The sequence below is a fragment of the Microtus oregoni genome, unplaced genomic scaffold, assembly GCF_018167655.1.
Source record: "Microtus oregoni isolate MIOR12 unplaced genomic scaffold, Mior012 000002F_ref0000024, whole genome shotgun sequence".
Lineage (NCBI taxonomy): Eukaryota > Metazoa > Chordata > Mammalia > Rodentia > Cricetidae > Microtus > Microtus oregoni.
In genome coordinates this window covers 74396083-74420810 of record NW_024543061.1, presented here as the reverse complement: position 1 = coordinate 74420810, position 24728 = coordinate 74396083, and the positions used below count along the sequence as shown (strand labels likewise).

At 48.0% G+C, this 24728-nt stretch overlaps 1 protein-coding gene across 3 annotated transcripts in view; it reads right to left on the bottom strand.

The window, feature by feature from the left end:
* Positions 1 to 24220, bottom strand: part of Fam234b (family with sequence similarity 234 member B) — a 43947-nt gene extending 19727 nt beyond the window's left edge. The window contains exons 1-5 of one of the 3 annotated variants that reach the window (XM_041642260.1): positions 24024 to 24220; positions 11785 to 12186; positions 8861 to 8989; positions 5425 to 5616; positions 3425 to 3555 (exon numbers count right to left, since the gene is read on the bottom strand). In XM_041642260.1, coding sequence (XP_041498194.1) covers positions 3425 to 3555; positions 5425 to 5616; positions 8861 to 8989; positions 11785 to 12186; positions 24024 to 24060 — 891 coding nt within the window. In that variant the 5' untranslated portion in view covers positions 24061 to 24220. Of the gene's footprint in view, positions 1 to 3424; positions 3556 to 5424; positions 5617 to 8860; positions 8990 to 11784; positions 12187 to 23652; positions 23872 to 24023 lie in introns of those variants that run through there. The other 2 variants (XM_041642267.1, XM_041642274.1) reach the window with 2 other exon arrangements.
* Between the last annotated feature and the right edge of the window lie 508 nt (positions 24221 to 24728).

The window sequence follows — 24728 nt, the reverse complement described above, 5'->3', positions numbered from 1 at the left end:
AAAGGCCTGAGCCACCACCGCCTGGCTCTAAAACATTCTTATCAAAGACTAGATGAACGAAATAAATGTACCACAAAGCTGAGAGAAAGAGCTGACACACTACAGAACAAATGTAATTCTCTGAAAGGTCAGAATCAAATTGTAACAAAAAACTGTTTTACTAATTAATTGATTAATTAAAAGATGAGTGTTTTCACTGATTATAAACATGGAGCAAAGTTTAGAAAGTCTTCAGCTACAAATACAGCAATCAAGCTTGCATTAAAAGAAAGAAGAAGCTGGGCATGCAAAACAAAACAAAATATCTGGGTGTGGGAAGCAGGGTCAAGGGGATTGCCACAAGTTCCAGGCCAGCCTGGTCTACATAGTAAGCTGTAGGCCAATCCAAGCTCTACAGGGCTTGTCTTTCAAGACAAGGTTTCTTCTCTGTGTAGCCTTGGCTGTGCAGGAATTTACTTTGTAGACCCAGGCTGGCCTTGAACTCAGAGATCCACCTGTCTCTGCCTCTGGAGTGCTAGGACTAAAGGTGTGCACCATCACTGCCCCACAGAGACCTTAAAAGGAAAGACGTGTGGTGGTACACACCTTTAATGCCAGTATCGGTGAGAAAGAAGGGTGGATTTCTCTACATAGTGAAACTCTGTCTCAAAACAAAATAAAAAAAAAAATACCTGGTGGTGGTACAAGCTTTTGATCCCAGAACTCTGGAGGCAGAGGAAGGTGGATTCTGAGTTCAGGGCCAGCTGGGTCTACAGAATGAGTTCCAGGACAGCCAGGGCTACTCAGAGAAGCCCTGTAAAAGAAGTAATGGTATCTGTTTGGCTTGAACTTCCAGGCTGCCCGTGCACAACCCAGAAAGCCCCACTCCCGTCTCTCTATCTCCAAATCCCACCCACTCAGAGAGACTCTGAACAAAGGAAAGATGCCAAAGCCCAGTCTGGCACCTCTAAAGCACTCAGCTTTTCATCATACTTGGGCACAAACCCAGTTTGTGGCGAACATGTTGTCACTCCTTGCCTACACTCTCTAAAGTCATTTGTGGGTGCAGGCCATCTCTGGGACTGGAGAACCTGCCAAGGAGTTACTTTGCTCAAATGAATCTGTTATTATACTTTTTAAATTTGGCTTGATCTGGCTGTGTTGGTGGAGAAACCTATTAGTATCCCTGGGTTGAGATAACCACGAACAGAACTCTTTACAGATGTGGGCACTGCATGTTACAGGACATATGGACAGACTGGGATCAAGGGAAAGGGGGCTCCCTGTCTGAGAGGGCTGTATAAAAAAACTGTGGGTATTCAGTCTTTGGAGTAACCAACCAGCTTAGTGGGGCCAGGCTCCCAGCCACTGGGTTTCCAGAACTGGGTGGACACCAGATTCATTCCAAGACGCCAAATGGAATTGTGGTGGGAACAGTGACTGGAAGCCACTAGGATGAACAGATCTCCCAACAGAACAGCCCAGGGGCTGGGCCAGAGTGTAATGGGGCTGCCCACACAAGTGACATTCACCTCAGCCTGGCTGCTTGAGGGGGGCACATGTGACCAGGGTCTGGACTCAAACTGATGTATGCCGTGAGTGCAATAACTACAGGCTTCTCAGGTCCCTTTTCCCTAACATGCTAGACCAGGCCAGACCCTACACCCCAAAGCAGGTCCTTCTGTCAAGTTCAGTTCATACTCCACCCAGACCTAAGACTTCCACCGCTCTAAACCACAGCCCTAACGACATTCCCTCCCTGTGTCTGTGGCCCACAGGGCTCCTCATGCTGCTCTACACCTGGGGCCTCTCTGATCATAGATTGTAGCTGTCCCTTCCAGGCAGAAGGGAGACTGTCCAATTATGTGCACACTACTGCTCAAATGAGGAAATTCTGCGAGACAGCTGAGCAACAGGCCGGTTAGAGACAGAGTTAGGAGCAGGCGAGCTGGTTCTCCAAGGGCCCCACAGTGCAGAGGGTCCTGACAGCCTGGTCCATGCCCCTCAACGCCACTGGGTGTAAGAAACAGATGGGGCATTGAGACTAAGATTTCTGGGGCTGGAGAAATGGCTCAGAGGTTAAGAGCACTGATTGCTCTCCCAGGTCCTGAGTTCAAGTCCCAGCAACCACAAGGTGGCTCTGTAATGAGACCTGGTGCCCTCTTCTGGCTTGCAGGCATACATTCATATACATATACATAATAAATAAATATACATATACATAATAAATAAATAAATCTTAAAGAAAATAAAATAAAAAAAAAGACTAAGGTCACCTGAAGCCCCAGCACTAGGGAACAGAGGTGAAGATTGTGACGTTTAAAGTGAGCCTGAGCTACACAGCGACTCTGTCCCTAAAAGTCTCAAAACAAAAATAAAAAACAAAAGAACTGGATCTCAGCTGGGTTGTGGGGTCCACGCCTTTTATCCCAGTACTCAGGAGGCAGAGGCAGGCGGATCTCTGTGAGTTCCAGGCCAGCCTGGTCTATAGAGCTTGGGTTAGGTTAGGGCTATCTTTCTTGAGGGAGAAGGGAAGAATTGAGTGACACATGCCATCACTGTGGAACACAGACAGACTAGAGCTTACTAAGTAGACCAGGACCAGGCTGTCCTCAAACTTATGGCAATCCTCCTGCCTCAGCTTCCAAGTGCTGGGATTATAGATGTAAGATACCACATCCACACTGGAAGTCTGTCCCCTTATAGCACCTTCCTTTGGTCACTGATGAAACAGAAAGGTGCGGGTCTGATTCTCAACATGCAGCCCAGGCTGACCTGCTGGATTACAGAGGTGCAGCGCCTGTGTGCGGGTGTTGTTGAGACAGGACCTTCTGTGTCGCCAGGCTGATCTCAAGGTCACTATTTAGTCTGGTCCTTCTGGTCCTTCTGCATTTCTCTAGGTGTGAAGGTATTACCACCACACCTGAGTCATGTGATACTGGGGACCAAACAAGGGCTTCATGCATGCTAAGCCAGCAACTGAGCTATATTCAAAGTCTGCATCCTATGAGCTTTCTATCAACCCATCCCACTGGATACAATAGAGTAAACTAATATTACATTTACAGAGTAGAAAATAGGCAGTTTCTAGGGACTTAATTTGTTAGCTCTACTTTTCCTAAGCTTCCTACATGGAGATATAACTTTCTACTTTAGATGGGCGTAGGAACTACAGCACTGCTTACCCAAGGCCACAAAGCTTCAGGGAGATGCAGAAGGAATTTACATACAGGCCATCTGCCCCCACAGCTCTCTGACACCACAGTCCTCAGAACCACAGTGGTATCATGGAAAATGAATTTGGAATGCTCTTGGTTCACTTAACCTCACCAAAAGAATCTATTTCAGCCTAAACCATTGCAGAAACAAGGTTCTAGGCAGATATCGCAACACTTGAAAGCAATCCCCATAAGAAATTAAAAACCTTTGGAAACAGAGACTATACCTGCAATTCTCCAATGGCCAGCACCACCAGATCTCTGACACCGTCCCCGTCCAGGTCCGGCAGCACCACCACTGGGGCGGCCAAGGTGCCATTAGACAGATGGTCCGGGTCTAGAGTCCACATGACTTTCCCTGGGGAAGGAGAGAGAGGAGGATCACTTCTGCTTTCTGGCCCAGCAAAAGGCAGCCACAGCCAGAAAAGAAAACTCAAAGAGCTGAGCAGGGGACAGCAGCCTCTCCCAACTTTTCCCCTTTAGCTTTTGTTTGAGGACAAAAGGAGCGGAAAGCGAGATTCCAAATCCTTGGACATATGGGAATACTTCCATGTAATAACCCCACATCTGGATTTTAATTCATTCCTTCATTGTTTGGTTCCATGTGTGTGACTGTTTGACTGCATGTATGTGTGTGCATCACGTGTGTGCTGATGCCAGGAAGGTCAGAAGAGGGCATCAGACCCCCTGGAACTGATTGTGAGCTGGTTGTGAGCTACCCTGTGTTGCTGGGACCTAAAGCAGGGTCCTCTGCAAGAGCAGCCCAGTGCTCTTAACTGCTGAGCTCTCTCTCCAGCCCCACACACCTGGATTCTGTGTATCAAATAGAGACATCTAAGTCTTCCTGGCAAGTAGGAGCTCACTAACCAGGGCTGAGGAATGTGTCTGTCACGGGGCACTGCAGCCACTAAGGAGGCCACACCAGAGAAATTGCAGAAGGCTTTCAAGGACTTCAGTCCTGACCTCAGACAGCATGTGACTGGTGTGTGTCTATGTGTGTGTGTGTGTGTGTATATATATATATATATATATATACATATACATATACTCAGACTAGCCTTGATGTCCTTGAACTTCTGATCCTATTTCTACCTCTTAAGTGAGTGCTGAGATTACAGGCTTATATGACTATGCCCAGTTTAAGTGATTCTGGCAATCAAACCAGGGACTTTGGGCATGTTAAGTAATCACTCTACCAAGAGATCACACACACACACATACACACACACACACACACACACACACACATTATATAAATAAAACTTCCCCCACTCAGCGGTACCCCACTAACCAAGCATGTCACACCTGTAATCCCAGAATTTGGGAGGCTGATGCAGGAAGATCTAATGAATTCAAGGTCTGGGGCACAGTGTAAAACCATGTCTCTGATGGGGGAGGGAACAGGAGGTAAGGGAGGAGAAATTGTGGTGTGTATGTAAAATAAATGAAAAAATTAATAAAAATAAAAAAATATTTACTGAAATTTTAAAAAATTGACCGGACAGTGGTGGCACACCCCTTTAATCCCAGAACTCGGGAGGCAGAGGCAGGATGGATCTCTGTGAGTTCGAGGGCCAGTCTGGTCTATAAGAGCTAGTTCCAGGACAGCCAGGGCTGCTACACAGAGAAACCCTGTCTCGAAAAACCAAAAAAAAAAAAAAAAAAAAAAAGAGTCTCAAAAAGGAGGAGGCAAAATAAAACACCCCACTATGGCACCTCTAATGTGGGAAGGATGTCACATTCCTTCAAGTGGCCCTGTGACAAGCACACTGTAAGGAGACACCTTTATTACACTGGGCTCATTTCCATCACTTTCATCCTGTGGACCTCAGAGGGTCACATCAACAGCCTCCCCAGTCCAGTTCTTAGCCCTAGCATCCAGTCAGCACCCAGGTTTACACAGGGACCAGCATAATTCAGGAGGTGACACTCCCTCTCCTGTTGTACAAAGAGCAGAGCAGAGAGACTGTTCACAATCCAAGCCCCTTCCCCCTCCCCCCCCCCCCCCCCCCCCACACACCAGCAGCTTCAAGTTTGGGGAAGAATTTATCTTATCACCAAACAGGTTGCCACAAGAATCTCTGTTAACTCCACCTGCCCAAGCCCTTTATCTCCTTCCCTTAACACCTTCTGAAACAGAGTAGCAAAGCTCTCCTCCCCCTCCCCTGCAGGCTGTTTAAATACAAACCCAGAGGCTCACAGCAAAGCTCCAGGCCACTCACTCTACCTGTTGTCGCATTGAATGCGCTGAGCATCTTGCGTGTCCCTGTCACGAGGCAGATGGTTTTGGCCATGCTTCCTGGCATCAGATCCAAGCATGTGACATCTTGAGCCTCCTCTGGGAGGGGACTGGACCACAGTGTGCTGCCATTCATCCCGGAAAGACACACAAGATCTGCAGTTGGTTGTGAGCCACCACCTAAAGGCACGCCAGAGAGAGGAGGGTGGGGCAGAAGAGAGGAGAGTTGGGGGTGAGTTTTCAAGACACTTGAAACCCAGAAGTGAATGGTGGCTGCTGAGGCAGCGGCTCACACTGGTGTGCTTAGCTCCCTCCTGTGCTTCTGACAAGGTGTGAACACTGGTGTGCTTGTCCCTCCTTTGCTTCTGACAAGGTGTGAACACAGAACTTGTCCTCTCTCCTACCTCCCACCCCCTGGAGGACAAGTGGAAGAGCAGCCGCTGTGGACTTTCCTACACGGCCTCACCACGTCTCCATTTTGGCACCTTTCCCAGCACATCTGTTTGTCTGTCGGCCACCTTAGCCTACACTAAACAGTGGCATCCTTGAAGACAGTCACTAATTTCTGATTTCTCAACTCATTACAGGATGCCTGCTGCACAAAACAGCTGAGCAAAAGACGGGTAAGGCCAACAAAATGGGAGGGGAAAGTCATCTGCTCCCGGGCCTGACGACCTGAAGACGCCAGTCCCCACCACTATTCCAGATTCTCACATGGCAGAAGGAGAAGTCAACTCCTACACGTTGTCCTCTGGCTCCACAAGTGCACCACGACACACGTGCACACACGCATGCATGCACACACACATGCATGCACACACACATGCATGCACACACACATGCATGCACACACCAAAGGACAGGAGCAACATCCAGAACCCTGAGTAGCGGTTGGTGAAGGGGGGGAAGGCGTGTGCAGGAGCACACACAGGCTGACCCAGAATCCACGCAGCATCCAGAGTAAACCCCAACCCTCGTCCCCAGCAGAAGAGGCCTGAAGGTTACGGAGCAGCAGGCAGCAAGGGGGGCTTCCGGTCTGCAGCTCTCTGGTTTGCTCCTGGGCAGGAGAAGAACACTTGGGGTGACAGGATCCAGGTCCAAGGAAGCGGACCCACAGCAGCTCTGACTTAAGAGTGGTCACTATTCCTGCCAGCTTTACTTTCGCTCTCAGGAGCGGACATCTTGACTCATTTCTACTTTCTACTTCAGCCGCCATCAGCTGCAAAGCTTTTTCCCGTCCATCAGCAGTGCTAACTGAACAACACAGCCTCAAACAGGAAACGGAGTGGCCTGCAGAGGTAGCAATTGGTACTACCTGGTACCGTCCTCTAGACTTTTCCAGTCCGATCCAATGGTTTTCTTCCTGTCACAAAGCCACATATCAAACATGCTTCCAAAAGGTATTTTTGGTAATACCAGGCGAATGTACGGTACAGAAATCCCTAAAGCATGCCGAGTGCTCACTTTGGGCCTAAGTGATTCAAAAGCTCTTCCTAGGATTTCTTCACTCTCTGGGCAGGGTCCTTACATCAGCTGGTATTGCTACAGTCATTGCCAATTTAGTCCACATCGAGGGCAAATTAGGACCCTGTGTAACTACTACGAAAATGAGGCATTTTTGCTTGTTTTGGGTGTCAGGTGTAACCGAGTCCCAGAAACAGCACGCTCAGCTAGTGTAAACTATGGAGAACTTGACAAGGAGACTATTGATAAAGATGTCTCAGGGTGGAGGACCCCATCAGCGGCAGCGTAGCCCCTTAGAGCTGTCAGTGCCCCAGGGACAAAGGAGGGAGAGATCACTGGAATCAAGACAGTTAGTTCTCTAACAGGGCTAGCTTGAGACCTGCTATGGTGGTGGTCAAGTCTGTTGCCCGTCTGCTCCAACTCCAGCTGCGAGGAAGCCAGGGAAGTAAGTCCCACTTAGCTACCTGGGGAGCCTATAAGTATCCTCCACAGAGTTTAGCCTTCCCGGGGAGGACAAGCCTGAAGACTTAAACTGAAAGGAAAAGGGGAAAGAGAAGCCACCAGCCCAGACATCTGCGTGCAAAGGTGCATAAGCCATGACCAACCCTGCCAGGACTGCGAGAGCAGGGTAGAATCAACCTTCACTGTAATTTAGGGGAGTAGAAAACTGGCTGGGGAGATAGCTCAGCTGGTAAAGTGCTTGCTACACAAGCAAGAAAGCCTTAGCTTAATCCCCAGAACCCACATAAACAAGCCTGGAGAGGCAGCACATTCTTGATATCACAGTGCTAGGAAGGCAAACAGGCAGCCTCTGAGGACTGCTACCCAGTTCCAGGCCAGAGAGAGACACTGTCTCAAAAATATAATGTGGGCTGTTCCTGAGGAATGACCTGTGAGGCTGGCTCTGCCCCTCCCCCAACACTCTCTCTCTCTCTCTCTCTCTCTCTCTCTCTCTCTCTCTCTCTCTCTCTGCAGGATATTTGACTGTGTTAATAAAATCAACCTGGGAGTGGAGCCAGCAACTAATTAGCAGGAATTAGCCACAGGAAGTATGGAGGAGCCAGGAAGAGAGATAGAGAGATAGAGAGGAAGGAGTAGGGAGGGACTTGGACTTTCTTGGTCTCTCTGGTTTGGGACAGCTGAAAAATTCTCTCTTGCTGGGTCTTTGGACAAAAAAGGAAGCTGGTGGCTTCTTAGCCTCTGAGCTAGCAGGTTTTCACCCCAACATCTGACTCTTGAGTCTTTATTGGTAACTAGCACTATAGAGACTTAGTTAAAAACTACATTTAGCGACAGTAATAGAGCCAGCACCAGAGGGACCAGAAGTCCCACCAGGCCCTGGAATGAGCGATAGGTTGCTGATTGCAAGACATAGACATAGTTAAAATATAAGTAGGTTCAGATGCAACTGCCAAACTGGCAGGAAAACCACACTCAGACCTAATTACTAAAAGCCGTAACCCCAAGGTTAGGGTCACTTCTTTAAACCAGTTTCTTCACTTGCCAGGGTGACCACTCAAAGTCCCTCAAACTTCCATGCACTCTGGTTTCTTCCTTCCTTCCTTCTTTCCTTCCTTCCTTCCTTCCTTTCTTCCTTCCTTCCTCTCTCTTTCTTGCCCTTCTTTCTTTTTTGGAGCAGGGGTCACTTTGAGACAGCATCCCTCTAATTCCAGCAGTCCTATAATTCGATATGCAGACCAGGCTGGCCTTGAATTCACAGAAACTGGCCTGCCTTCACCTTCTGAGGGCTGGGATTAAAGGTGCGCAGGTGCACCACCATTCTGGGCCCTGTTTTCATGTGCTGATCTTTATTTACCTCAGGAACTTTCTGATGAGGCACATCACGCACGGTGGACCTGTAGTGACCTGTGGCCTGCAGAGCCTCTCACACACACTGTCCCTGGGAAGTTGTCCTTCGGCTGACACCTCCCCCTTGGCAGCCTCCAGATGCATCTCTTACCTCCTTCGGTCCCATTCCTGGTTGTCACAAAGGAGAGAAGCACGTCCCGCAGGCCATCTCTATTCACGTCAGCCAACTCCAGGGGAGACAGGTCCCCGCCTGGCGTACACATAATGAAACAAAAAGGGCCTGAGCCAGTTACCACAGACTAGTTCTCCTCTGCCAGGTTAGAAAGAAGACAGATGCAGACACCGCCAGCACCCCTCCCCGCCCAGGTGGACTGTCTATTCCCAAACAGGCAGCAGAAATACGCATCTCCCTTGGCCCTGCCCAGAACCCTGGACACCATATATAGCAAACAGCAGGGGACATTAAGTTAGACTGACTAGAGACCCAGGGAATGATAATGGTAATGTATGGAATCCTGGGGTTTCTGGCCACACTAGACAAGGTATAGTGAAACAACTGGCAACTCAGAAATGCCACAGGGCAAAAGAAGCCCTAAAAAACCTGCCTTCCCTGGCCAGAGGCCCAGGAAGGGTACAGCCCAGCCAGGGAAATTGATTACAGATAATACCAGTCTCACCCCACCCCACAGCAAAGGCTGTGGGACCTGACTTCTGGGTTGTTTGTTTGTTTTGGTTTTGTGAGACAGTGTTTCTCTGTAGTTTTGGAGTCTGTCCTGCAGCTAGCTCTTGTAGACCAGGCTGGCCTCAAACTCACAATGCTGGGATTAAAGGCCTGCGACACCATCACCCAGCTTCTGAAACTTTGCTCTGGCACCATCAAGTCACCCTACCCTCAAGGCCAAAATGGCCATGGGGAGCCAGGACCATCCCACTTGCCAAGGGGGGGGCAGCCTGGAGCTCTGCCCAGTCCTGTGGGGAACAAAGATAAAGGAGGATCCCCTCCTTGTGCCTGAGGAGTGAGAGAATGCCTGCCAGACCTGCAGGGAATTCAGACAAGATTGGAAGCGCAAGCTGGTAGAACCACTTCAGCAAATAATGTAAAACCTGCTTAGAAAGAACACACCCGCACCCTCTGACAGACAGCTTTACTAGGCTTCTGCCTTGGGGAAATTTGTACATAACCCTAGGGAAACGTAAAAAAATGTTTTTGGAATCGCTTACTTTTAAAAACGATTGGAAATCATTTAACTGCTTATCAACAACAGAATAGAAAAATAAATGGTAGGATATTCTAACATGGAAAATTAGACACTGGTAAAAATTAATACTCTAGCTACCGTGCATCAGCAGATTAGTCTCAGAAGCATCTCTTTGAAGATGACGTGGAGTGATAGAGTATTTACCTTGTATACACAAGACCTTGGCTTCAACCCTCAATGGTGTAGGAGGGTCTTCTTTCTAAGTGTTGCTTTCATTGGTCAAATAAAGAGACTGCCTTGGCCTTTTGATAGGGCAGCAGCTTAGTTAGGTGGAGTAGACAGAACAGAATGCTGAGAGAAAGGGGGCAGAGACGGAGAGCTGCCATGAAGTCACCAGGTCAGACATGCTGAATCTTTCCCGGTAAACCACGACCTTGTGGTGACATACAGATTATTAGAAATGGGTTGAATCAAGATGTGAGAGTTAGCCAATAAGAGGCGAGAACTAACAAGCCAGGCAGTGTTTAAATGAATACAGTTTCCATGTAATTATTTTGGGTAAAGCTAACCGGGAGCCGGGCGGCGGGAAGTGGCCCGCTGCTCCTTTTTACAACAGAGTGGCGCCCAATGTGGGGCATGAACCTATGACCCTGAGATTAAGAGTCTCATGCTCTACAAACTGGGCTAGCCGGGCAGCCAGGAGCCAGGCGGGACGAAAAACAGCCTGCCGCTCTTGATACTACAGATTATATACTACACCTCAACACGGAATAACATTGTTTCCCAGAAAGGTAAAGTCAGTGGCACCAAGTGCTATAACCCAGAACCCCAGGTGGAAGCAAGAAGCTGTGCACTCCAAAGTCATCCTCAGCTACACACGAGTTTAAGACCAGCCTATATCTTAGGGGACAGCTCAGAAACAAACAAGCACAAAACTTGTATTGACAACCCAGGTGTGGTGGCACACAGGTGTGGTGGCACACAGGTGTGGTGGCACACAGGTGTGGTGGTACATGGCTATGATGCCAGCACTCAGAAGGCTGAGGCAGCAAGATTGAAGGCCAAGGTCAGCCTGGACTTCATAGTAAGATTCTGTCTCAAAACTCAAAAACGATGTAGAATAAAAGTCACAGAAGACTGTGATTATAATTATATAAAATTCAAAGAGGCAAAGTTAATGAACACACCAATGTGGCAAAACTTTAAAGTAAATTAATCATCAGCTTAAGCTCAGCAGCAGAATTGGCAGGGGGGAGGGGGTAGAAGGACTTATGGTCGGGAAACTCGGAGGTCTCAGCAATGTCCTATCTCCTCAGCTGGGTGCTGGACACACCAGCACCACTGTAGGCTGAAGCTGCCACCAGAGAACTCAGAACAGAGCTCAGAGGCACAGCAATCTAGCTTTTAGTTTAATTTTAAACCCTTCACCTTCTGGGCAACCCCATGCACAGGGGAAAGACTGCATAACACACATTCATTTTTAAGATTTGGAGGGAAAGCCAGGCACAGCGATGCACGCCTGTGAAATCAGCACTTGGAAGGCTAAGGCAGGGGACTGCCACAAGTCCAGGAATAACCCAGTTTACATTGTGACTTCTAAGCCAGTCAGGGTGATGGTGATGAGACACTGTCTCCAAAAAGAAATTCAGCCGGGCAGAGTGGTACATGCACTTAGTCCCAGTGCTTGGAAAGCAGAGGCAGACAGATCTCTGTGAGTTCAAGGCCAGCTTGGTCTAGGTAGTGAGTTCCAGGCCAGCCAAGACTACAGTGAGACCCTGTCTTGAAAACAAAAGCAAACAAAATGACTTGGAGGAAAACTTGAATGTACTAACGTATGGAAATTTACAGGTTTATGTCTTAAAATCCCGCAACTCACCTCCTTGGGAGCCTAGGCGTCGGCTCCAAGTGCTATGCAGGTCTCTGGGAGGACAGGGGACGAGGAAGGCGCAGAGAAGGACCAGGACCATTGAGATCACCAGCGTCAGCAGAAAGACAGACGTACGCACGTAGGACACCAGGGAAGAGGTGGCCTTCTGCTCCACACCCCCAAGGGGCTCCGAGGGGTAACCCTCTGGGACAACTTCTGACAGGTGTGGCTTCGCAGCCCCAGCCGCATCTGCATCTGAGTCCCCTGCATCGGGCAGGTCCCCCAGGGTGCTCTTCCCGTTTTTGACCCCTCCATTCTTCTGCTGCAAGTTAAGCACAAGATCATCTTCGCTCTCGTCACTGTCAGCCTGGGTGAGGGGGTCATACTCCCCGAGGTCTGGGCTCTTCTTCCCTGGAAAGACAGAAGGACAGAGTCAGGGAGAGCCTGGAAGGAAGGAACCTCACCTGTGGTGACATGGAAGCAAAATCACAACTACAACCAAAAAACCCTAGCTTTCCATCACTGCGACCTTAGTGACCCTCTGTATAATTAACTGTCAACACGGGAGCCCCCAAGGGGTCAACTGCTCTAGAATGATTTTCTTTCAGGGCTAAGAAAATTGAAAAAGATGTGGCAGAAGCAGAATTAATTCACCGTTAGCCAAGCTATTCCAGGCCTGGTCAGATACATGCTGTGTGTTTGCCCACGGGAAAAACTAAGACAATGACTTTGAGAGCACAAGGCCAGGCACAATGGCTCACACCTTTAATCTCAGTGCTTGTCAAGAAGCTAAAACAGGCAGGCTGCATGAGTCTGAGGCCAGCCTGGGCAACAAGGCAAGATCTGCCTCATGAGCTATCAATAAGGCTGGGGGAGGGGAGTGCTTCCTGCCAAGCCTGGCGACCTGAGTTCAATCCCCAGGGCCCACACAATGGAAGGAAGAAATTTACTTCCATGAGCTGCCATCTAACCATATACATAAAAAATTTTAAATGTAATAATAAAAAAGATCCTGTCTCCAAAAAAACATAAAAGAAGCTAGGCTGTACTCGGTCTAAGGTAAAATGCTGGCTTAGCATGCACAAAGCCTTGGGTTGGATCCCTAGCAAAAACCAGGCATGGAGGTGCATGCCTGCTATTCTAACACTTGGGAAGCAGTGCCAGGATCCGAAATTCAAGGTCATCCTCAGCTAGTTTAAGGCCAGTTTGTTACAGCCAGCCGGGCGGTGGTGGCGCATGCCTTTAATCCAAGCACTCGGGAGGTAGAAGCAGGCGGATCTCTGGGAGTTCGAGGCCAGCCTGGTCTAGAAGAGCTAGTTCCAGGACAGGAACCAAAAGCTACAGAGAAACCCTGTATCGAAAATCAAAAAAAAAAAAAAAAGATTCTGGCTCATAAAAAGTATGTGGGACTGGAGACATGGTTCAGTGGTTAAGAGCACTGGGGTTTGATTCCTAGACCCATAAGGTGGCTCACCACGGACAACAACTCCAGTTTTAGGGGATCTGCAGCCCTCTCCTGGCATCCATGGGCACCAGGCACACATTTGGTACACAGACATACAAATAGGAAAAACACCCATACACATAAATTTCTTTTAAGAGAAGCAAAAACCACAACAGTGGTTACCAGGCTCAGTTGGCTGGAAAGATAACGTTCAAAATTCTGTAGCACAACTGATAACTATGGCTGTCCCTGTGGTCCCAGGGATTGAACCCAGGCCGTCAGTCGCAAGGGTTTTCACCAGCAGAGGCATCTTGCCAGTCCAAGCATCTGTTCCTCTTATAAGCGTCTTAATTTGATCAACTGTCATTAATAAAGATGGCTGTGGCTCTTTCTATTTTTAATTTTTGTATTCATTCACACACGCACGTATTCACTCAGTCATTCGAGGCAGGGACTCACTAGGTAGCTCAGGCTGTCCTTGAACCTGTGGTGACCCTCCTACCTCAGCCTTGCCGGTGCTGGGATTGCACGCGCGCCCCACCACAGCCAGCTAGAGGCTGTGGCTCTTAATCAAACTTTCCTCACACCTAAGGCTGGTTCCTGCTTTAGATTTTCTCAGAGACATGATGCATGATTGTTCCTGGTAAACTTCTAGAACAATTCTCTTCTGTATGCTGTCTCTCACTGGGTATCTGTGGTTTCCCGGTTGTTTCTATGGAAACAAGTTAGCAAGCTGAAGATGTTCTCAGAATTGTCCCGCGATTTGAATATCCTTTATGAGGACCTTTCCGTAAAAGTGTAAAAACTGCTATTCTGAGCATGCGTCCTGGCGGAGGCGGCAGACTTCTGGAAGCTCGTCCACACAGGCTGCATCCTGCTTCTACTCAGTCTCTACACTGACTCTGAGAGATAAATTACAGGGCAGCTTGGGTGCATCCCCACACCGACTCCTGGCTCTCACAGCAGTGACCTTGTCAGGCTTGGCTGAGAAGAGACTTCCTCTCTGGAAACTGGCAAGCTGTGACCAATGAGAGTTCATGTTAAACCTTTAATTCTGAAGAATTAAAAAGGGAAAGACAGTCCAGATTGTGCTGAGGAAGCAGCCCCAGCTCAGGTCTTTGTCTTGCTGACGTCTTTCTAGAAACCACATCTGTGTCCTAACACGTGAAAGGACACAGTAAGACAGAGAGGGGGGCCAGGTGCAGGGGAGACCTGGAGGATACAGTTTATCATGTGTTTGATAAAGGCTGACTAAACACCACTGCAAAGGATAATTCTGCAGCATTTAGCAGTTTGCACAAACAGGGAAGCACTAGGGAATGCAGCAATCTGTCAACTAGAAGCTACTCTTTATTTTCATTTGCAAAGTTATTAATGTTGAACAGTGAAGATTGGATTTGGCCTCTTGTTTGTTTTCAAGTTGGCTCTACCTTAAACTGTGCCCTGATTTCCTAAATGCTGAGGTTACGGTTGTGTCACCAGGCTTATCTTGCAGTTGGCTCTCTTTCTCTCTCTTTCCCTCTCACATTCTCTCTCTGTCTCTCTCATCTGTGTGTTATAAGTGTGTGCATATATGTATATCTGGATGCATTTGTCTATGTGTGGCCATGTGGAGGCCAGGGGTCAAAGTCCAGGTATCTTCCTCCGTTGATTCTTACCCTACTTTCTTAAACACGTCTCTCTCTAAAACTGATCTGGTCATTTTGGGCTAAGATGGTTAGCCAGCAAGGCCCCCCAAATCCACCTATCTCAGACTCTAAGAACACTGGAGGCAGAAACAAGAGGAGTGAGGATCAACCCATAACTGAGGCCAGCCTGAATTACGTATCGAGTTATCAGACTGCATGGTAAGCCTCTGTATTAAAAGACAAATAAAATTTTTAGGAATACTCCTGACAGGAACTGTTAAGACGGTTCAACAGTCAAGAGCACTGACTGTTCTTCCAAGGTACCCGGGTTCTACTCCCAACACCTACAGGGTGAATCACAGCTGTCTAACTCCAGTCCCTGCAGGTCCCATATCCTCTTCTGACCTCCATGGCCATGCATGCATGTGTTGAACATACATACATACAGGTAAAACAGTCAAGTACATTAACGGGAAAAATTTTTTAAAACCAAAAAAGAGGCCAGGCGGTGGTGTCACAGGCCTTTAATCCCAGTACTCGGAAGACAGAGGCAGTTGGATCTCTGTGAGTCTGAAACCAACCTGGGAGGGGGTAGAAAAAGTGGGGGCTGGAGAGATGGCTCATCAGTTAAGAGCACTGGGTTCAACTCCCAGCACCCACATGGTGGATCTCAGCTGTCTGAAACTCCAGATCTGGGGGATCCAATACCATCTTCGGGCCTCTGAGGGAGCCAGAAACACATGTGGTTCACAGACATCGTAGACAAAACAACCATACATATAAGATACATACATAATTGGGGGAAGTTGTCGTTTTGTTGTTGGTTTGGTTTGGTTTATTTTTGTTTGTTTTTGAGACAGGGTTTCTCTGTGTAGTTCTAAAACTCACAGTAGATCACACTAGCTTTGAATTCAGAGATCTGCCTACCTCTGCCTCCTGAGCATTGGGAGTAAAGTGTGGGCCACTACCACCCAGTCTGATAAATAAACAAATTTAGGTTGAGTGAAATTTTAAAATCTATTTAATCCCCATTCCCTTTCACAGATCCAGCAAGCAGTCACTCAGCACACAGTTGAGTAGGACAGTGTGAGGAGCCCACTCATAAGGATTATGTAAGAAAATATACACTCGGCCCTTTGTGCGTGGCTTATTGTCATACTCAATCAATTTAGGCTTCTAATTATGATTGTCTAAATCCATCAACAGTCTTTGCCCAAGCTTCTCATCTCCAAGTTAAACTCCTCCATCTCCTTCAACCCATAATTTGAAGGAACAGTTTCGGGTGATCCTTCTTTGCATACAATGTGACATGCTCACAGTTTTTTAAGTAGGGTTTCTGGAATTGACCACTATTCAAGGGTGTGGTCTGACCACAGACAGGACAGAACCAAACCATCATGTTCCAGATGGTTTAGTGATCCGGTAAATACTGGTAGCTCTTGGCAGCTTCATCACACACCAATCCTCCTAAAACTCCCAGGGATTCCGAACTGCACGCAGGTTACCCAATGGCCTTACCACTGGATTTTGAGCAATAAGTAAAGAATTTAGAAGCAGCATCGCCTCAATCAATCTTGTCCGTCTTTCCCTCCCAACGTTCCCAAAGAAGTGAAACTGTCAAAGTGAAACCACTAAAAAATACCAGCTAACAGAACAACTGAAGGCAATTCACTTTTACCAGGACTTACGCTATAACGGGAAGGAAGGCCCTGGCGACATATGCTACAATATGCAGACAATTGTAGCAAATCTAGAGAAAAAAATTAGTGGACTCTCTTATTAGTGGAAAATAATTAGTGGAACACACACTTCTAATTAATAATGTCACAGGAGACATTTCTGTCATAGTCCCTTCCTTAAAACCAGGAGAGGAGAAAGACAGAAGAAGAGGAGGAAGAGAGAGGGAGGTGAAGGAGGAGTGAGAGGATGGGGAGCAGAGAGGAAGGAAAAAACAACACACTCCCAACACACGATGCATGAACAATTGCTGCCAAATTCATGAAACTCTATCCCCTCGAGGAAACAAGTAAAAGTAACATGTATCAATACTTGAACAAGGAGACAGAATCCACAGAATTGATGGTGAGGACACTGTGATAATTGAAGATGTTGCCAGGTGGTGGCGCACACCTTTAACCCCAGCACTTGGAAGGCAGAGGCAGGCAGATCTCTGTGGGTTCAAGGCCAGCCTGGTAGACAGACTGAGTCCTAGGACAGCCAGAGCTACAAAAATAAACCTTGTCTCAAAAAGAAATTAATCTCTCCAAGAAACAAGCTGTACAGAAACTAACTGAGGCATCATCAAATCCTGAAGAGGCTGGCTGCTTTGACAGACAGAGGCCAGCTGTGCTGTGGGATAATCTTTCTGTACACTGTAAAGATGCATCTCTGCCAAGGCACCTTCTAGCTAGGCAGGAGAGGATAGGTGGGACTTCTGTGTAGAGAGAGGAACTCTGGGAAGAAGTGAGGTGGGATTTGCCAGCAAGACATGGAGACGTTGACCATACAGTATGGAGGGGAGGTAACAAGCCACATGGCAGAATGTAGATTAATAAGAATGAGTTAATTTAAGTTATAAGAGCTTGTTAGAGCCAGGCGGTGGTAGTGCACACCTTTAATCCCAGCACTTGGAAGGCAGAGGCAGGAGGATCTACTATGTGAGTTTGAGGCCAGCCTGGCCTACAAGAGCTAGTTCCAGGACAGGTTCTAAATCTACACAGAGAAACCTTGTCTTGAAAAAAACAACAAAACAAGTCTCCATGTCATTATTTGGGAACTGGCAGCCCAAAAGAAGTCTAACAAGACTTCGCACCCAGCTGGCAGCTGGTGAGCTACTCACCGGGAGACCAGGTATAAATGCCTCTGCAACATGGGCCCAACAACTTCTGAGAGCTGTTGCTGGTAAATGTGGCTCACCACTGGTGACCGAGGGCATGAGGCTAGGCTCTTACAGAAAGTCTGTAAGCTACAAGCTCTGACAGGAAGCAGTTTAGGTATAAGACTTTAGATCCATCAAGATAGGATAGATAATAGAGTATTTTCTCCAAATCTGCCAAATACAGATGAATTGGACACTGTGAATGTAATTCTTACTTGATATTTGTTCTTATTGCATATAGTTTTACTAAGATGGAGTTAAAATCTTTCCTTTTTATTTAAAGAGAAAGGGGGAAATGTTGCAGGATATTTGATCACACCGTGAGACTGTGTTAATAAAGTTAAACTTGAATCAGGGGGCAGGGCCAGCAATTATTTGACAAGAACTAGCCATTGAGAATATGGAGGACCCAAGATTTGATAGAGAGGCGCAGAAAGGAATAGAGAGGGACTTAGAGATGTTAGGATTTTTTCATAAAACACGAGCTCTCTGCCAACGCACTCTCCGATGGTCCCAAGGGGGAACCAGGAGATTACTCCTTTGGGAGTTATCTTAAATACCCTGTGGGAGTGGTCCTGATCCCCCCCCCCAGGGAGGAGTCAGGACCTGATGTGCTGGGATGTGGAGTCCAGACCAATACAACTCTCAGACCTGGGGGCTGGAGGATATGCTCCCAGCTTAACACCTGCCTTGGCTAACTGCTACCATCTCAGTCAGTAACCCAAAAGAAAACAGCTACACCATCAAAACAGGAGCAGTCTTGAGAAAGGAGCCAACATTAACATTCACTCCCTAAGACACTACGGAGTTCTAAAAATACTTAAGAAAGGCTACCACAAAATACAGCGAGTACAGTCAGGAAAAGAACATCTGGGGGCTGGGAGGAGCAACTGGGGATAGAGAATAGAGGTAAGCACTGCCTACGCAAGCAGAAGTTCCTGGGTTTGCCCTCATCACTACTGCAGGGAGGAGGGCAGATCAATCTGACCATTAGATGAAAGAAATATTAAACTATTTTCCAGTGGATTCCCCCCAAAAATAGTATCATCTTTTCTGAAATAAAGACCCATAAAAAGATGTAATACTTCTAAGAAGCAACTACAATTCAATAGAAAAGATAAAATATCAACAATAAGGTATCAAAACAATGAAGACAGAAATACCTCCCATTTTCTGGAGGAGGACACTGAGGTTTAAGCATTTAAGAAATTGGCCCATAGCTAAAGCGCAAGTACATTCAAACCTAGGCAGTCTGACTTCAACAATGGCTACTCCTAACTCCCAAGGCTTTCAAAACAGACTGTGTGGTGACTGTAAGCCCAGCATTCAGCAGGCTTCGCAGGAGGGCCCAGAGTTCCAGGCCAGCTTGGGCTGTTTAGTGAGTTTCAGACCAACCCTGGCCTCTAAAAGAGATCCTGTCTCAAAACACTCAAACCAGGGCTGGAAAGATGGCTTGATGGTTAAGCACACACTCTGCTCTGCCAGAGGACCCGAGTCCATTTTGCAGTTGCCAGGATCCATTCCAGGTGGCTCACAACTGCCTGCAACTCCAGCTTCAGGGGACCTGACGCCCTCTTCTGGTCTCCACAGGCACGGCACTCACAGGTGCAAACCCACACAGATAAACATAAAACTCAAACCAAAGTTTTGAACCCTAAGAAACTGACCGATACAGAGATATGTATAACTGAAGAGGAGAGAAAATGGAGCATAACACAGTATTTAAAGGAGATGCAAAAGAAGGATGGAGAGAGATTGCAATAAAGCCACACCTAACTGCAAGAACAAACAGCACAGAGGCCCGAGAAAACCCGGTACAGGATGATTCTCACTGAACATCCCAGTAAAAGTGCAGGATTTCAAGGATGACAACGGAAGGGCATAGCATCCGGCTTACAGTGAAGGATCGAATTTCTAACGATGATGGACAAAAGTCAAACTGGCATCTGGTATGGGGGAACACGTAATTCGGGAGGCTCAAGAGTTTGAGGACAGTCAGGGAAAGGACCAGCGAGATGGCTCAGTGGGTGCCAAACCTGACAAACCTGAGTTCAATCCCCTGGACCCCCTGATAGAAACTCCTTTCCTGCATGTTAGCCTCTGACTTCCACATGTGTGTCGTGAGTGCAAGCCCTCTGCTGCCCCCCAGACACACTAAAAATATTTTTTTAATAGGTTAACGTCACCTAGGTGTGGTAGCATATGCCTGTAATCACTACTTGGGAGGCAGAAGAAGAGAACCAATCCGGCATTGAAGTCATTCTCTGTTGTGTAGTGAGCTCCAGGCCAGCCTGGGCTACATTGGGGAGGTAGTAGTAGGACAATATCTCCAAAGGCGTCCGAGGAAGAACTTAGGGTATAAAGTCCAGGGCCTCCGCAGTATGAAGACCAGCACACCAGAGCACAAAGCGACCATTGGCTGATGCCTTGAAAGCTCTCAGACATTAGGGCCAATTCAAGAGCAACCTTTGGAGCATGATAAATATTCGAATTTACATTAACACAGATAGTATGAAAACAAACTTTGGCTTAGCTATTGTAGAATGCAAGTTAACTAGACAAGGTTTCTTTTTCTCTATTTACAAAAACGAAACAGAAATGGGCAGAACATGAAGCCCCTGACTAGCCTCAGGCCACACTCAGACAAGAGTCTGTGCTTCAGAGTCCAGAGTCGCAGCACTCACTCTGAGTGCGCTGCTTTTGGTGAGCACCCAGGTGTGTGTGTGTGTGTTTATGGTGTATACATGTATATGTATGTGCGATGTGTAGCACACATGTGTATTGTGCACAGGTGCATATTGTATGTATACATGTGTATATGTATGCACAGTGTGTGTGTGTGTGTAGTGTACGGACACTGTGCACACAGATGTGTGTGCCCACATGCCAGGAGGGTAGCAGGTGTCCTGTTATATTGCTCTCCACTTTATTTTCCTGGAAAAAGATCTCACACCGAAACTGGAACTAAGTTGGTGGCCAGCAAGCCCCAGGAATCCTCTTGCCTCTAGCCCTTCAGCACTGGGGTTCTAGGCACATGTGTAGCCATGCCCAGCTTTTTATGTGGGTACTAGGGATTCGAACTCAGGTCCTCATGCTCGTACAGCAACCACTCTTACCGACTGAGCCATCTTCCAAAGGCCCAGGTTTTCAGTCAGTGAGATGTCTGCAAAGAGGGGCTAGAGGATCACTGAGTAGTTAGGAGCATGCGCTACACTTGCAGGACCTGCACTTAATTCCTAGCACACACATGAGACAGCTCCAGGGGAGATCCTATGCCTCTAACCACCACGGGCTCCTGCGTACACATGCACATACCCACACACAGACACGGGCATGCACACACACGCGTGTCTATTACTGTATTTCTGTCTGCAAAGATTACAAGAGAAGGCTCTGGTTTCATAACACAGTGATGTAAAAGCTTCTCACAGGCACTGCTTTCCTCCCGGGAGACTGAGCCAGTGACTCAACAGTGTTCCCAAATGGTGCAGTGGAATCGTTCCTGTTCCTTCCTGCGAAGGGACGCAACCGCGTTACGCCCAGGTGTGCTTAGGGAAACGCACTGAGACATATGCCACCCTGTGCCACCCTCTACCTCAGCTCACACTGTAACTCACACGTGGGATGGGATACGTGCCTGTACCAAAGTCAACAATTCCCTGTATGGCTTAGTTTACCTAGAGGCCCGGTCCTCTAAGTCACATCCCATAAAACAAACCACAACAATAACACTGTACTCAAACAGTCCCTTCCGTGTTTAACCTTTAAACTTTAAAACTAAAAAAACATATACCTAAGAGATAAGCTGTCCTACTGGCTTTATGAATGTCACATTGTCCCTCTGTTACTTATTAACCTCGTGCCGGGCACATGAGCCAAATGCCTTCCCATCCTGAGCTCAGTGAAAGGGTTCCAGAGGATGAACTGCATCCCCAGCAGAGCTCGGTCCCTGTGTCACCCACCGCTGGATAAGGTCTTCCCCGTGTTCCACCCCCATAAGTTACTAACGACCAAAACAATAGCTGGTGTGCAAGAAGCTAATTAAATTCCTAAGAATAACTCTCTCTTTTACCATCCCAAATAACCCTGTGAGATAACTATGCAATGCAGCGTGTGGCATGTTGAGAATGTTCGTAAACAACACTATCATTGCAGATGAGGAAACTAAAGCTTAAAGGTGTAAAGCAGCTAACCAAGTAAATCCCGGAGCCTGGCTGGGGATGAAGCCCAACCAGCAGCTTGTACACCTAGCATGCACGTACAAGGCCCTGGATTGGATCCTCAACGCAGAGGTAAAATCAAAACAAATCCAGCCAAATCCAGAGCCTGGCTCCTGTTCGTAGCCACCATTCCATTTGCTTCCCCCACACAAAAAAATACCAAGAGGGTTACCTAAGAGCACAGTAACAAACAGGCCCTCAGAGTCACAGCCCCGATTACAAGGTAGCCAAAAACAGCTTTGAGAAAGTAACTTCTACCTAATATAAAAGCCACAAATTGTATTTTGGGCAGTGAAGAAAAGGAGCAAGGGAAAGACTAGGAGAAAAACAAGGAAAGAAGTGGGGTGTGGCTGAAGAGATGACTCCTCAGTGGATAAGAGCACTGGTTGCTCTTCCAGAGGACCGGAGTTCAATTCCCGGCACTCAACGGCAGCTCACAACTGTAACTCTAGTTCCAGAGATTCTGACACCCTCACAAAGACATACACACAGGCAAAACACCAATGTACATTAATTAATTAATTAAATAATTAAAAAGAAAAAAGAGTCCGCATCACATATCGGACAAGGCATATAGATCTGTATGTAGGCCTTAGTACTGATTATAACTCAGCCCTTGGGGCCAAAGACAGGAATCATTCACTCGATAGGATCAGATGACCGAAGAACTACAACTCAATACACCAAAGAGTGCGCTGTGTGCATTGCATTCTCCAAAGTGATCAGCCAAGATATTCCTGAATTATTTTTTAACATTATTTTGAATAGTATACAAAATGCCAGGTTTCACTACACTTTTACACACGTAGAGTACTGTGTTTTTCTCATATCCATCTCATTATTCTCTCTCGTTCCCCTCCTCTTGAATACTAATAACATTTCTTTTCTGTGATGGGGATTGAACTTGGGTCTGTGTGTGTGTGCAAAGCAAGCACTCTACCCCTGATCTAACCCCCTTCCTGCAGTTTTATTCTCAGAGAATAACAATCATCTATGCTGAAGTAAAACAAGGGCTCCAAAACAAATAAACAAGAGAAGCTAAAAATGCCTGACATTTAATTATGTCTTTGAGAAGACAGCATGCAAACAGGAGGGTACTTTCTTCAGGGTAAATGAATCCTGCAGGGAAAACGTCTCTTTTAATTTCAGTATTATGTACGCATTCCAAGATCGATCTTATCAATGTTCTTTTCAGTGTTCCAAGCTGCCCATGAAGGGGGAAAAGATCTAAAGACGTGAAGTCTCGGGTCAGCTAAGACACAGGGCTGGTTTCAAGGTAGCAGAGTAGAAACTCTTTAAGAACAGGGGCCCTGAGTCCCACCAAAAGCCTCAAGCTGGGCATCAGAGATACCCTTTTTAACATGCCAGGGAAAGCAATTGCTTCTCCTCTTAAGAGATCAGCCAAACAAACAAACAAACAAAAGCCTTATGACTGCATGTTTAAATTTTTAAGGAGAACAACAATTTTTTTCGATAGCTCTAAAATGCTTAAAAATTGCTAACGACAGGATAGCTGCGCCTTGGTTCAAACAGCATAGTCCCCTGCTGTGTGACCCGGTGCGATTCAATTAGCCATTTTCCTAATCTCTTCGCCTTCCTCTTCCACCCAGGAGGAAGGGGAACACCTGCCCCGGCTGGCTCTGGCTCGCTGCTGCCAGGCGGCTGTCAGCAAGCGGAGACGCTGTTCCGCCCAGGCCACTCACTTACAGTCCTGCAGCCCCCGGCTCCCCCTCTGGTCCAGCCCCAGATCGCAGCAGCGAGTCCCGGCGCTCAGGGAAGGATGCTCCGGTGGCCGGCCCTCCCTGGGAGACGGCGGTGTCAGGCTCACTGACCTGACAGTCACCGTCGCGCCCCTCCGCCCCCGACCTGGCCCCGAGCGCCTCCAGCAGTCTCTGCCCCGGGAGTCCCCGCGAGTCCCCAAGTGTCCCCGAGCGCCCCCGACCCACACCCCGGCGCTCCTTCCCGTCCCCCGAGCGCTGCAGCCCTCCCGGCTAACAGCCAGGCCCCGCCGAGCCTCGTCCGCCCCTCTCCCCAGACCAGGCCTCCCCAGCGTGGTCGCCGGGCTGCAGACTCCTTACCCGGGAGCTTGAGCGCTCTGGACAGCACTGTCGCCATGGCGGAGGACCCCCGTGCGCGTGCGCGCGCCGCGTCCTGCCGGGAAGTGTAGTTCGCTGCGGGCCGCGCGTGGGGCCGCGGGCGGGAAAGGTGTGACTTGCAGCGAGCACGGCTGGGAGGAGGCACCCGCTACCGCCGGTCACGGGCTCGGCGGCGCTGGGCCGGGCGGAGCCACTCTTTCTCAGCAGGCGGTCCGACCGGTGTGCGGAGAGCGTGGAACGTGATAGCCGGTAGTTAGGGAGGCGCGGGCTGGGAAGTTCAGTTCGCGTGGGTTTGGAATTGACAAACTGGTTTTTGAAGCCTACTTGTGTTAGTTACTGCCAGGGCCATCTTGGCAAGTCAGTGAGCTTTGGCTTTGTCCACGTTTTTGAGACAAGGGTCTTTACGGGAATTGGCTTTGTAGGTGAGAATGACCTTGAACTCCTGATCTTCCCACCCCCACCCCACTACCTCCAAACCTCAGTATTACAGGCACGTGACAGCACACCAGGTTTCACTTATTTACCTATGGCCAGGTGTGGTTGCGCATGGTTTTCCTGGACAGACCACGGTGGTGGTACACGCCTTTAAAATTCCCAGCACTTGGAAAGCAGAGGCAACCTGGTCTTCAGAGTGATTTCCGGGACAGACAGAGCTACACTGAGAAACTCTGTCTCAAAAAAAAGAAA